The sequence below is a fragment of the Periplaneta americana genome, chromosome 2, assembly GCF_040183065.1.
Source record: "Periplaneta americana isolate PAMFEO1 chromosome 2, P.americana_PAMFEO1_priV1, whole genome shotgun sequence".
NCBI lineage: Eukaryota > Metazoa > Arthropoda > Insecta > Blattodea > Blattidae > Periplaneta > Periplaneta americana.
In genome coordinates, this window is record NC_091118.1 from 200,213,875 (window position 1) to 200,229,450 (window position 15,576).

At 34.2% G+C, this 15,576-nt stretch overlaps 1 protein-coding gene across 1 annotated transcript in view; it reads left to right on the forward strand.

Moving 5' to 3' along the window:
• LOC138695042 (structural maintenance of chromosomes protein 3-like) overlaps nucleotides 1-15,576 on the forward strand; it is a 116,452-nt gene that overhangs the window by 14,454 nt on the left and 86,422 nt on the right. Inside the window, exons 5-11 of the mRNA XM_069819376.1 lie at nucleotides 1,813-1,924; nucleotides 4,242-4,423; nucleotides 6,953-7,198; nucleotides 8,186-8,307; nucleotides 11,403-11,504; nucleotides 11,853-11,958; nucleotides 14,811-14,914. Of these exons, the coding sequence (XP_069675477.1) occupies nucleotides 1,813-1,924; nucleotides 4,242-4,423; nucleotides 6,953-7,198; nucleotides 8,186-8,307; nucleotides 11,403-11,504; nucleotides 11,853-11,958; nucleotides 14,811-14,914 (974 nt within the window). The remainder of the gene's footprint in view (nucleotides 1-1,812; nucleotides 1,925-4,241; nucleotides 4,424-6,952; nucleotides 7,199-8,185; nucleotides 8,308-11,402; nucleotides 11,505-11,852; nucleotides 11,959-14,810; nucleotides 14,915-15,576) is intronic.

Genomic DNA, 15,576 nt, shown 5'->3' on the forward strand with positions numbered 1-15,576 from the left:
GACCTTTAGGGAGGCCGAGACGTAGATGGGAAGATAATATTAAAATGGATTTGAGGGAGGTGAGGTATGATGATAGAGACTGGATTAATCTTGCTTAGGATAGGGACCAATGGCGGGCTTATGTGAGGGCAGCAATGAACCTCCGGGTTCCTTAAAAGCCAGTAAGTAAGTATTATTATTTTTACGTTTCTAGTTCATTAGCTCAGTGGTTTCCAACCAGTGTGTCGCAAAATTTTGGAACTGAAAAATAAATTTTATGCCATCCAGAAAGTCTCTTTACAACGCATGTTTTTATTTACAAATGAAGTCTTTGTTATGGTACATTTTATTTTGAGACAGACTTTACCAATGAAACGTGAACACCTGCAACAGTGCTCAGTTTAATTTTTTTGCATGGCAATAATTCGAATGAAAATGAACACCTACAACAATGTTTAGTAATTTGTTTACTCTTCCCATTTAGTAATATTTTAGAATCGTCAGAACATATTGGCCAATTTCAGGACAGTATATACGTGTGAGCAGGTGATAGTGCGACTATTTTATCAAAAGTGCTTTATTTAGATTTTATCATGGACAAATTTTTAATTAAAAAAAGACAATATGAATCAAGCTCTGGGTTAGATGACAACAGTACTAATTCAAATAATGTGAGCGAAAATTCCCTTCAGGGTTCACAAAAATTCACTGCGTTTCGTAAATATAGTGATGAATACTTCCAATATGGTTTTACGTGGCGTGGAGATATGAATATAAACAAAATCCCGAGTGTTTTATATGTGGAAGGGTTTTGTAAAATTAGTCGATGGTCCCAAATAAACTAAAAATACATTTAGAACTGCCGTTTTCAACGTCATACTTGTGTGAATTAGCATTTTCTACCATAAAACAATGAAATCTAAACAAAGTAACAGACAGCTTCATCTTGAAGATGATTTACGTGTTGGTCTGTCAACCATAAGGCCACTATAGAGAAACTCTGTACAATCCACAAAGCACAGACTTCACATTAATTGAAATAGGTGAGTTTTCAAAAACAGTCTTTTATCGGACATCCAGCATTGATAGGTTTGGATTTTTGATACATACTGTACCTTTGTTTTTTCTAATGCCACTCAGGTTGCAGCTTTTTTTTTTTTTTTTTTTTTTTCTTTTTAGAAATTTCGATCGTGTGTTAACATCGACCTATTTACAACATAGAAGTTGTTATACTTATTAATATATTATTGTTATTAATAAAACAAATAAGTGTGTCGCAATATTGTGGGCATTCAGTAAAGTGTGTCGTCAGTCGTGAAAGGTTGGGAACCACTGTATTAGCTTGTTCTTACGAAATTTTCAGCAATGGCAGTAAGTTTATCTTAATATTCTTCTTCTTCCATTGCTATAAAAACTTATCAGCAAAGTGCATTGTAATTGAATATTTTCAGTGTCTATGTAAAGATGTTATTTCTTTTAACCACTCTTGGAATTACATTGTTTTAATAAATGTTTAATAATTTCTGACAAACATTTGTGTGCAAAATAAGAACTTCGGAATCAGCTATTTATAGCTACCCACTATAGCAAAGTTTATACAATTATTGTGAACAAGGAACACCTTCTAATGCGTCAGAGTTTAATGAGAAATAGGAAATGTCTGACATCTTTATATTAAGATGCCTGTACTAGAAGAAACATAGTTTAAAACCTCAAATCTGATACAATTGGAAAACAGCATGAGGAGAAACTGAGGAAAATTAAGAGAATGGAGGATATACCAATGTCGTGACTAGAAGTAAACACGCTTTCTTGTTTTATTTGCCATTGTAGGTTAACCAGTTAGCCATATGTACAGACGAAGACAGACTCAGGGTGTTACTAGATATATCAGGTGCAAATATGTATGATGATGAAACGCACAAGTCAGAGAATACTGTCAATGGTAAGTAAGCATTTTACTCCATATTATCATTATTGTTGATTTATTATTATTATTATTATTATTATTATTATTATTATTATTATTATTATTATTATTATAAAACGTTTTGCAATGCTCGAACAGCTTCCTGTGCCCAAAATTTTCTTCTCTCTTTCCTATTCTGCCAGTCTCCTTGTTAAGGTCTTTGTACACAAAAATATATAACTGATTAACTTTTCAACTTCTTTACTGTGTTAAGTGATATGTAAGTGTTAAAAGTGTATATAGAACAATGAAGAAAAATATATGAACTTCTTACAAGCGAATAGAAGCAATTGAAATTGAATATGAAGAAAAATGGAACGTGTAAAATGGACAGACAGAATTAGAAGTGGAGCTGGGTTGAAAACACTGGATGGAGAGAGAATGATGCTGAAATTGATTAGAAAGAGAAAAAGGAATTGGTTGGGTCAATGGCTGAGAGAAAACTGCCTACTGAAGGATGCACTAGAAGAAACGGTGAATGGGAGAAGAGTTCGGGGCAAAAGAAGATATCAGATGATAGACGACATTAAGATATATGAATCATATGAGGAGACAAAGAGGAAGGCAGAAAATAGAAAAGATTGGAGAAAACTGGGTTTGCAGTGAAAGACCTGTTTTTGGGCAGAACACTGAATGAATGATTGAATGAATGAATGAATGAATGAATGAATGAATACTATTTTTTTAGCATTCTATGCTCGAGGTTCATTTAAGTGTGTTAAAATGTGATAGACTCATGCCAGTAGATTTGCTGGCATGTAAAAGAACTCCTGCAGGACAAGAATCCCAGCACACTGGCGACACTGATATAATGTCTGCAGTTGCGAGCCTCATTAAATAAACCATAATTTAAAATTTACTATTTTTTGTATTACTAAGTCTCACCTAACTAAGAGATTTTGATAAAAATAATCTTCGAAATTATTTATTTGTTAATAATTTTAAAAAAAGAAATAAAGATCAAATTTTGTGACCTATTACCTAAACTATTACAGATATCTTCTCCATTCCCTTACTGTTTATAGCAATATACTTCCCCAGTGACTCCTTTTGAATTGTTTTGCATTTTCTTAACAGTTTCTCAACATTGAAGTTTATATATTATTTTAATGTACCGAAGAACATATGATATTTCCATGCAGATATTCTGCGTCATCATACGATGAAAGAGTAATGGAATGGAGAAAAATTCTCTCCGGCACCGGGATTTGAACCCGGGTTTTCAGCTCTACGTGCTGATGCTTTATCCACTAAGCCACACCGGATACCCATCTCAGTGTTGGACAGAATCGTCTCAGTTTAAGTTCCAACTCTTGGGTTCCCTCTAGTGGCTGCCCTCTGCACTACGTCATAGATGTCTATGAATGTAGGACTAAAGTCGTATGATGACGCAGAATATCTGCATGGAAATATCATATGTACTTCGGTACATTAAAATAATATATATGATATGCGTAAATCACTTCGTGATTTAAGACGGCGCTTATTCCATCGGATCCCGGCCAACTAGTCACTCTTAACGAGTGCACCTCAGCACATGTGTGGACTTTAGTCCTATGTTCATAGACATCTATGACGTAGTGCAGAGGGCGGCCACTAGAGGGAACCCAAGAGTTGGAACTTAAACTGAGACGATTCTGTCCGACACCGAGATGGGTATCCGGTGTGGCTTAGTGGATAAAGCATCAGCACATAGAGCTGAAAACCCAGGTTCAAATCCCGGTGCCGGAGAGAATTTTTCTCTGTTCCATTACTCTTTCATCGTATTGAAGTTTATGTTTTTTTATGAAATTACGGTCATTTATTGGTTACAGATAAATAAAAATCTTATGGTGACAAGAGTTCACTCAGGGAAGAACGGATGGGTTTACCATTGTGGTGGTTAAGAATTTGGAGAATAAGGAACAGAAGGGAAAACTTTGAGAAGGATATATGTCCGTTCTACTTATAGAAAGAGGACACAGTGCATATATTATCTTGTTCAGAAAATTATAGGATAAGGAAATTACTTATAGACGGGGCAATTCTAAAATAAATATCAGAGTAGCTTATAAGAGTTTTTATAGCTCGCTAAAGAAAGAAACTTGAAGAAAGTAGGTAATTTTTATATGTAGTAAAGAAGAAATGGGGAGAGAGAGTTAGTTATAACTACAGTATAAGCATAAAATGGAGGTATAATACACCGAATTGAAAGAAAAATTGTGTTACATTACTTTACAGCTGCACTCACTGACCGTTTTATATTCGCACTTCAATCATTTACATATTTTGTACAATGAAATTGTTTTTACAGAAGTCTCAGATAAATTGAGGCAGGCAAAAGCATTATTACGTGTTCATACAAAAAAGCTTGAAATGTTGGCTGAACAGAAGGAAAAACTTGAACGACGAAAGAATCTTGAAAGAAGCTGCCTCTTCATGGAGTATTGTTTGTATCATAAAAAACTGAAGGAACTGAAAGAAGCTTTGAAAGCCGTAAGTTTTACTCGTGAGTTATTGAATAATAGGGTGCTAGAATAACAATGTAGAATGAATGTTTATTATTATTTTTATTATTATTATCATTACTAATATTGTTACATTATTACTACTATAATGATGATGTCGGTGGTGGTGGTTTAGTGGTGGTGGTGGTGGTGGTGGTGGTTGTGGTGATTACAATGATGGGGAGTATAATGGTATAAACTCAGATCCTCATTTCATTTTCACTTCATTTATTGTGTTCCAATAATCCTACATCAACATTGTAGCTTTAACACGTGGTTACATTCTTCTCCTGAATAACTAAAACCAAAGATTTTTTTTTAGAAAATTATTTACTTCAACTGAGTGATCCACTTTCAGTTTCAAGCAATTCAGGATGTTAATATTTTCTGAACAGAAGTATTTTTGTGTTATACACCATGTCCGAAATGAAACCTACCGGTAAAGATACTAAATAATTTATTCCTTAATTATGACACACAAAAACAAATTAAGGGAAAATATTAATCATTTCAACAAGTTTATGTCACCATCAGTAAATCTCAACATGTCTAGTAGCACGACACACATCTAACCTGTATCCTAGATCATATATATATATATATATATATATATATATATACATAGATAGGTCGGCCTTATAGGTTTTGAAGTTAACAACTTTTGTCAGTATATTATTTTAATGTACCGAAGTATATATATGATATTTCCATGCAGATATTCTGCGTCATCATACGATGAACGAGTAATGGAACGGAGAAAAATTCTCTCCGGCACCGGGATTTGAACCCGGGTTTTCAGCTCTACGTGCTGATGCTTTATCCACTAAGCCACACCGGATACTCACCCTGGCGTCGGACAGAATCGTCTCAGATTAAGTTCCAACTCTTGGGTTCCCTCTAATGGCCGCCCTCCGTCGGATCCCGGCCAACTAGTCACTCATAACGAGTGCACCTCAGCACATGTATGGACTTTAGTCCTACGTTCATAGACCTCTATGACGTAGTGCAGAGGGCTGCCAATAGAGGGAACCCAAGAGTTGGAACTTAATCTAAGACGATTCTGTCCGACGCCGGGGTGGGTATCCGGTGTGGCTTAGTGGATAAAACATCAGCACGTAGAGCTGAAAACCTGGGTTCAAATCCTGGTGCCGGAGAGAATTTTTCTCTGTTCCATTACTCTTTCATCGTATGATGACGCAGAATATCTGCATGGAAATATCATATGTACTTCGGTACATTAAAATAATATATATGATATGCGTAAATCACTTTGTGATTTAAGATGGCGCTTATTCCGTCGGATCCCAGCCAACTAGTCACTCATAACGAGTGCACCTCAGCACATGTATAGACTTTAGTCCTATGTTCATAGACCTCTATGACATAGTGCAGAGGGCGGCCAATAGAGGGAACCCAAGAGTTGGAACTTAATCTGAGACGATTCTGTCCAACGCCGGGGTGGGTATCCGGTGTGGCTTAGTGGATAAAGCATCAGCACGTAGAGCTGAAAACCCGGGTTCAAATCCCGGTGCCGGAGATAATTTTTCTCCGTTCCATTACCCTTTCATCGTAACTTTTGTCAGGTTTACTACACTGCCATCTAGTTGTTACATAAGGAGTCACGTCATAATTCCCATTTGGTTGCATTAGTGACTGTACTGCCATCTTGTGTTCGTTTACAGCGGACGGATGGCGAACCTGGTCGTTGTTCTCTTCAAAGTGCAAACGATTTTAACATAGCGATGACTTACCTGTTACATATATGATCTAGGCCTGTATTCAATCTCTCTCCAGGCAATGTGTAACATCTGCAGAGTTACAGATCTTACTGTGTCGATAATCCTTTGATGTAACACTTGAAGGTTATCCATTCTGGTGTTGTAGACACGGTCTTTCACGAATCCCCAAAGAAAAAGTCCAATGGTGTGAGATCAGGAGATCGTGGGGGCCATGCAATAGGACCACCATGATCAATCCATCGTTCATGTTAAAAAATAACAACTTGCTTGCCTGACAGATTTCCGTGGACTTCGTGTGAATGCTTCAAAAATGGTTTCAGTGTTTTCATCCAGTGTCCTCTTCCTACCACCGCCACCATGTCGCTGAAAGTCTCCATTTTCTAGCAAATGTTTGTGCCACTGAACAATGCCTATTAGGAGCTACACGGCCGTATTTTTCACGAAATTTCCGCTGAACTGTAAATAGAAACTTAAACTCTGCTAACCAATAATAGCACTACACTTTTTCTTGCAGTGTGAATGGAGTCATTTTGGAAAACAATCTGTGTATACACAACAATAGGAATAACAGGTTCGTCAATTTCACGACATAAAAACTTGTTGAGTTTTTCTACATTTTAGTGCAAGCTGGCTGTGTGTAACTTTTATGGATGTCTAGTTAGTTCATTTCTTTATCGGTAGGTTTCATTTCGGATACGGTGTATGTAATTTATTTCTTTTGTACTCTTACTTAAAATAGTACCAACTAATAAATTGTATTATTACTGGATATATTTCAGTTAGAAGAATCTTGTGCACCTTCTTTTGAGATGAGAAGTAAACAGATATCTCATCAAATTGATATTCAAGTAGAACTTTCCAATACCACCACAGAACTAGAAAGCATTGAGAACTGCTTGGATGAACTACAACTTCATCAGCACTTTCTGAGAGCAGAACAAGAGAAGATTCAGAATTATAGCGAGGAAACAAAACTAAAGATTCTTACACTGACTGAGGAACAATCAACATTCGTTGAACAGAAGGTAGTTTAAACTGTAATACACACGATGTTCGTGTGACTATGTATTAAAGGCATAGCATAGAGTGGTTTGAGTCATATCTCCTAAACAGAAAACAAAAAGTTGAAATCAACGCATTCAGCAACTCCTTTAAATCTACTTCAACATGGGGAAATGTTCATACGGGGGTCCCACAAGGATCTACATTAGGACCTCTTCTTTTTCTGATTTTTATAAATGGCCTTGGCCCCATAATAAAAGGAATAGGTTATCCTATACTATTTGCAGATGACACAAGTATCATAATTACAGACAAGAACTTTGCCACATTCAAATATAAAACAGAAACAATTCTCCTTAAAATTTATGACTGGTTTACAACCAATAACTAGCATTAAACATTAATAAAACTAATTCAATTTGAAACCACTTCAAATTTAATCTCTGAAACATTAGACACAACTATCAACAATATACCTCTACTAGAAACATCAACGACCAAATTTATTGGTTTGCATATTAATAATACAGTAGATTGGAAAAAATCATATTAAAGAAATAACCCCCAAACTTAGCTCAGCATGCTTCGCAATTAGGTCGTTGCAACAATTTTTAAACAGCAGTATCATAAAGACAATATATTTTGCCTATTTTCATTCCATTATGTCCTATGGAATAATATTTTTTCTTCTTGTTTTGATGATTTGTACCTTCTCTGAAAATATTTAATTTTTTCAACACCCTGTATATGATGGTAATAGCATGAAACCTAGTAGCAGCTGATTCTGTACATAGTTATGTTTTATTCGTAATTTCGTTAGCAAGGAATCCACTTCCTTTTATTTCGTTAACTTATTTCTTTCTGCTGAGTTTAAATCTATCTTGTATAGTAACTAAAAGACGTTTTCTGAATGTAAAATTTATAGATACAAGTTAGATGCAACCACTTCTAAATTGTGCCACGAACCACCACTGATAATATTATATTACAACACTTTATATATTTTGCAGATAGAGAAAGAGAGCAAACTTGAAAACTTAGAATTGCGAATGAAAGAGAATGAGCAAAGTCTGGAAGACAGCAAAATTACGTATGAAGAATGCAAGACCAAAGAAGAAGAGTATACGAAAAGGTAAGTATGGGACCGTACTGTATTAATCCATTCTTTCTTCGGAAATATTTCATTCATAAAAATGACCATGTTAATAAAATATGCTTTGTGTCTTTACGCAAATAATTTGTATTAACAGACTTAGGCAGAGGTTAAGTCACAGTCGCATGTGTGGTATTTTGACTTCTAAAAATGCGACAAAATTTCAATGCGAATATGCAAAAATGAGATAACTGCACTAGACTTGAGAACGCTTCAGAAACGAAGATGATTATGGAGAAAATGAAATCAGAGATGTGTATGAACCAATTAATTCTAGAAGAGAGTCTAAATTTAAATTAAATGTTAATGGAATGGGCAATGTTCAAGAATGTATTAAGTCAATCCGTCAGAATGCCTCCTATGAGGTTTATGAGGAGGTTGGTTGCGTCTCTTCTGATGGCTCTACTAGACGTGCTGATATCATCATAATTGATTGGCAGAAGGATAAGGGTGTCATTCTTGATCCCACAATCCGTTTCGAGATGCACGAGCAACAGCCACAAGAGGTGTGTCGTGAGAAACAAGTCATATATGAGCCTTGTTGTCAGCATCTTGGAGCACAATACCACATCACACATTGGACAGTTTCTGGGCTCATGTTCGCTACCCATGGCACGATCCCACGAGAAACTTAAATCAACTTAAGCAATTTAAAATTTCTGATGCAACGATTGATGCCATAGGATCTCATGTGCTAAAATCTTCCTTAGCTAATTAGTAATCATTTGTACCCAACAAACTTTTATTGCAAATTATTTCCTATGTTTTCATATCATTTATCTTAATGTTTTCTTTTTCCTTTCAAATTGTCACACAATTGGTTTTCATGATTATTCTTTATGAATTGATTAGTAGGTCGATCTATTCGAACCTTTATTTAGGCGGCTTTTTTATTAATAAGATGTTGAGGAATGGATTTAAGGCTTCCAGGACAATACGTCCATTGATACCATGTCCTTTTAACCTATGTCCACACAGATTTATGTCCACTTTTTTGGGTCCATGTGAACATGTTCACACACACTTATGTCCTTTTTTATTTATGTCCACTTTAGCGTTATAGGTCTAAGAGGAACATGTTCTCGAGGAAGGAGAAGAGCGTGTCAGCAAAATTTCTATCTATACCGTAATACGTAATATTTATAATCAGATTGTGACAGGATAACATTGAACAACTAATGTAGTTGAAGGATGGAAAAATCACTTCCAAAAATACATCGTCGCACAACATTTATAGATCTGGAAATTCATGCAATTCAATAAGAAGGACCAAGAGAATAATGAAATTATTAAATAACTCAACTACATAGCGGTTAAACGATTGTATCTGGACCAGATTGTTCAGAATTAGAACCACTACAAGGAATAGGGTAACAAAGCAAACTTACCTTATAACTGTTAGTTATCGTTTGAAGCTATATGAAGATGAAGCAGCATCAGAACATGATGAGTACCGTAAACTGGGGTTACTTTGAACACAGAGGAAACTTTGACCATTTTGCATTTGTTATAGATGGAGGTAAATTACCATAAAATCATTCTCATACCAAATTGTTATAGATGGAGGTAAATTTGGTATGAGAATGATTTTATGCTAATTTACCTCCATCTATAACAAATGCAGCATGTAGAAACCTAAATATGATTTTCTGAAAAAATGGTCAAAGTTTCCTCTGTGTTCAAAGTAACCCCAGTTTACGATAGCTAATTGAATAAGTAAACTGTACATAAAATTTGTTGATAGATATTAGACATTAATATAGTGGACATAAAAATGTGGACATAAAACTTGTGATTTTGGACTAAATTAATTTGGACAAGTAATTAGTTAGACCGGGAGGAAATTAAACACAATAAATATGGGAAATGCGTGTTATTACTCGGTCAAAAAATCTGAAAGTTAGAATTTATAAAACAGTTATATTACCAGTTGTTCATTATGGTTGTGAAACTTGGACTCTCACTTTGAGAGAGGAACATAAGTTAACGGTGTTTGAGAATAAGATTCTCAGGAAAATATTTGGGGCTAAGAGGGATGAAGTTACAGGAGAATGGAGAAAGTTACATAACACAGAACTGCACGCATTGTATTCTTCACCTGACATAATTAGGAACATTAAATCCAGACGTTTGAGATGGGCAGGGCATGTAGCACGTATGGGCGAATCCAGAAATGCATATAGAGTGTTAGTTGGGAGGCCGGAGGGAAAAAAACCTTTAGGTAGGCCGAGACGTAGATGGGAAGATAATATTAAAATGGATTCAAGGGAGGTAGGATATGATGATAGAGAATGGATTAATCTTGCTCAGGATAGGGACCGATGGCGGGCTTATGTGAAGGCGGCAATGAACCTCCGGGTTCCTTAAAAGTCAATAAGTAAGTAATTAGTTAGACTATATTTAGTGGACTTTACTGTAATGGATATAAGAAAGTGGACATTAAATTTTTGGACATTAGAATACCTATGGACCACGTGTCTGTGTTTCAATTTAAGTAGTTGGTACAATTCATGCATGTCAACAAGTTAAGTAGTTATTTATACAGTAAGCTGCAACAATAAAATTTAATTGCGTGGACAGAAAAAAATATCAGATGATAGACGACGTTAAGATATGGATCATATGCAGAGACTGAGAGGAAGGCAGAAAATAGGAAAGACGGGAGAATGCTGGATTTTCAGTGAAAGACCTGCCCTTGGACAGAACAATATGAATGAATGAACCTACTGTAAATTGTGAACGAGGATTTAGTTGCATGAATCTGTAAAAATTGAAATCAGAAACAGCCTTTCAATAACAAGAGTTAGCGCTCTGCTAACCATGCTCCTGAAGGATTTGATTTCCCAAGTTTCAATATTTGGAGTGCTCATAAAATTAGACCTATTTTAATATGATGTAAATTCAGCCACCACTAACTGATTGTAAACATAAGTTTAATAATTTACTTACCTATATCTAGAATATAATAAGATGGATTGAAACTAATGAAACTCCAAGAAACTAATTTTATGTTATGAAAACAGTAATGTACTGCAAACAACATCTTGCTATATGACAATATTTTTGTATTGCAGGCTTCTACAATTGAAACAGAAACGTGATTTCTTTTACGACAGGGTTGGTAATCACTTTGAAAGTGAAGAGGAACGCAATTTGTGGCTACAGAAAGAACTAAGGTATGTAGATTTTTACATATTATGTTAATTATTGACATTATACCTTGCAATAACTTTGAATAGCTGACAGAACTTCATTATCTTCTTGCTTAGTTGCCTCATAAGTGATGCCTTAGTAATGTCATCTGTGAGGTTGAAACCTGTCTTCGGACAGTTGACTAAACAACAATGATTAATATAATAATAATAATAATAAAAATAATAATAATAATAATAATAATAATAATAATAATAATAATAATAATAATAATACTAGCAGCAGCAGCAGCATAAAAATTGAAAGATTTATTCCATCTGAGTAATAAAGTCGTTTATGAAATAATGTTTTCTTTATTTTATATACTTCAGATCTATTGATGCTGCTATGGAAGAAGTAGATTTGAAAGAAAGTATAATTACGGAAGAATTACATAAGAACGAGGAACAGGAAAACAAGCTGAAGAATGAAATTAAGGTACGTTTTACTACGAATAGTAATACAATTCAATAGCTTAAAAAAACGCAAATATGCTTATTTTGATGTTTTACAAAGTTATATTATTAAAATACGTATTATTAATTAAATATTAATTAACAACATTATCGAGTCAGTAAATACATTCAGCTATGTAGAAAGATTAATTTCGTATATATTTCTAGCTTTAGTTCAGTCAGTTATACAGTATGGAATAATAGGCTGGGGTGGAATAACACAATCTTCACTTCTCTCATTGCTACTTTTACAAAAAAGAATAATTAAAATATGTTTGAAAAGGAAGCTTGATTACCCAAAACATCTCGCATATAAAGAATTCGCTGTATTGGACATCAAACAAATTTATTCATATATCTTGCTAAATTATTTCCATAAACATCATAATCATTTTATATCGGACAATCATGGATATAATACAAGAAGATTTAGGATTTCATGCCCTCTAATTGAGCCAAAATGCAAGACTGAAACAGGTATAAGGCACAGCTCAAGTTTTGGCCCAAGACTGTATAATAATTTTATTAAGTCAAACCCGAATTTGAAATTATTGAATAACAAAATATTTAAAAAGAAAATACTCGTTAACTGATTAAAACTTATAGGGCCATATTCATAGAAATTCTTAGCGCAGGCTTCCAGTGGATGATCAGTGAACTAATGTTTTTCGTATTCATAAACCAGTGTTAGCGATATGATATGATATGATATGAATCCTGTACAAGTAACCAGTTGATAGCTGGGGCTAGTTTAGCATGCTCGTAGCCCGGGCTAGCGAAATGTCTATGAATAGCACCCATAATTATTAATCTATATTATAATCTCTGTAAACATATATAAATAACATACATTTGGTATTTTTGTTTAAGTATTATTAATTATTTTTCTGTTTATTGTGATTGACTATAATTCACGTATTCATACTGTATTTGCTCACTTTTTTATATTGCATTTTGTATATTATATCATATCAATATCTTCATTGTTATCTTTGTGTTGTCTCTGATACATTTCGTATGTGTTGTATTTGTTCACTTTTTCATTTGTTTTTTGCTTGGTTTTTTGGCGACACTGTGTCACTTATCCTTGTAGTGTTTCTAATTCATTTTGTATGCACTGTAATATATCTTGGTATTTTATTTGTATTAGGTATATAAGTATTATTAGTTAATGGAACTGCTCCAGAGCACGAGCTTTGCTCCTTCGGGTGTACTACTTTTGTACTTCATCTTTAAAATCGAAAGGAAATAAATTATTATCGTATTATTAAATATAAAATAAATAAAGTCGTTGACATTAAAATTTCAAAGTTTTAAAAAATATGCGAATTATTTATGATATTTTAAAACCCGACAAAATACGAGAGAGTACAAGAATAACATTATACAACACTGTAGCATTCCTGTGCTATTATATGGTACTGAAAGTTGGACTATTACAGCTAAAGATAAATTCAGACTGAAATCTGCCGATATTATGTGAAGAACAACAGACTTCAAACCAAATGACGGAAGTTTGCAGGAACTGAAAGTAACACACATTTTGGAAAAAGAAAGAAAGAAAGAAAGCAACATACAAAACGAATTGGATTGAACATGTAAACCGAATGTCCAAATCAGGATTGCCAAAATTAATAATGAAATTTATTCCAAGTAGAAAAAGAGGGAAAGGTCGATCAGTGAAGAAACAGACAGACAACCAGATCAAGATTAGGTACGGTAGGTACTAAATTTAATAATGGAATATAGGCCCTACTCCATAACAAATATATTTCCTCATCTTGGTGTCTGATGGAATAAATATTTCATACTGTTATAATTCGTCGAAAATGTGGACATTCTGAAGTAATTGAAACATTTCCTTTCGTTTTTCCTTAGCTTACGAAACAATATAAAAATTCCGTTCTTCAGATCTCGAATTAGTTATAAGGTGAACCCATAATTTTCGATTTCTTCTCCTTTTCTGTTTCTTATTAATTGTTCAGTTTAATAGATGTGCAGTTCTTCTGGTTCAAGGATGGCTATATTACATGTTAATGAAAATGTAAAACCAACAAATTAAAAACCCCATTGTTTGCCCAGCACAGTTAAATTTTTATTATAATATTTGTAACACTTTAAAGAACCTCTGCGGTGGCTGAATGGTCAGACCTTCAGACTGTCACGCAGGTGGTCCAGGTTCGATTCCTGGACAGGTCTGGGATTTTGTCATTGAAAAAATCCATAGTGACACTTGTGGCGGACAAGGTTACAGTTGGGGTTTTTCCCGGAGCTCTCCCGTTTTTCCCCAAATTAGGCATTTACATCATTCCGTCTCCATTTTTCATTAACATTTTGTAGCATTTCCCGAACACCAGCTGGCGACGCATGGAGGGGGTTGGCCTAGGAACGAGTGGGGTTGCCTGCTCAAAACCTGGACCAGAAAACCTTAGTGTGGTCAGCCGGTGTGGATTTGGGAATGCGTCACCAGAGGGTCAGCACAATAGATCTTAACAGGTCGCAGTGCTGGGCCATAGTGCCCCTCTCCGTTAAATTCAATTCAATTCAGTTCAACACTTTAAAGTTTGAAATGACTTTTCAATGACATTAGGGTTTAGGAAAATCGCTTTACACAAACTGCCCCAAAACCTTTTCTTCTATCTTAGGTATTCTGAAAACTTGTACTCGTATATCCGTGAAAATCTCGAAATTGATTCTTTGTACTAGCATCACAGTAATTTCCTTTCTTTACTTACTGCATGATAAATCAAAAGTATAAGCCTGTTCCTAACATTCTACTTGTTACATCGTGTTTGTATTACTATGTAGCCTAATTTTTATAATCTCTGTCTACAGAATTTGCAGGAAACTGAGAGTGAACATCTACAAATTATTTCTACTACACAGAAACGTTTGTATGATACAACGAAAATCATACTTGAAGGAGAATCATTTCTCAGGTAAGAAATTTATTTCTATTTTATTTCTGATGTTTTCTTTAAGTAAACTGAAGTCATTTAAAATTAATTTAGAATGAACAATATTTTATAATGAATTCAAAAACTACTCAATATTTTTATTAATATGATATGATATGATATGATATGATATGATATGATATGATATATGATATGATATGATATGATATGATATGATATGATATGATATGATATATGATATGATATGATATGATATGATATGATATATGATATGATATGATATGATATGATATGATATATGATATGATATGATATATGATATGATATGATATGATATGATATGATATGATATGATATATGATATGATATGATATATGATATATGATATGATATGATATGATATGATATGATATGATATGATATGATATATTTTATTGTCAACAACATAAATACACAGCCACCGGTGTAACTGCCAATTTGGAGTTGCGCTCGGACACAGGTTCGATCCCTGCTTGGGCTGATTATCTAGTTGGGTTATTTCCGAAGTTTTCTCTAACCTGAAGGCGAATGTCATGTAATGTAAGGTGAATCCTCGGCCTCATCTTGCTAAATACCATCTTGCTATCACCAATCCCATCGACGCTAAATAACCTTATAGTTGATACAGCATCATTAAATAACCA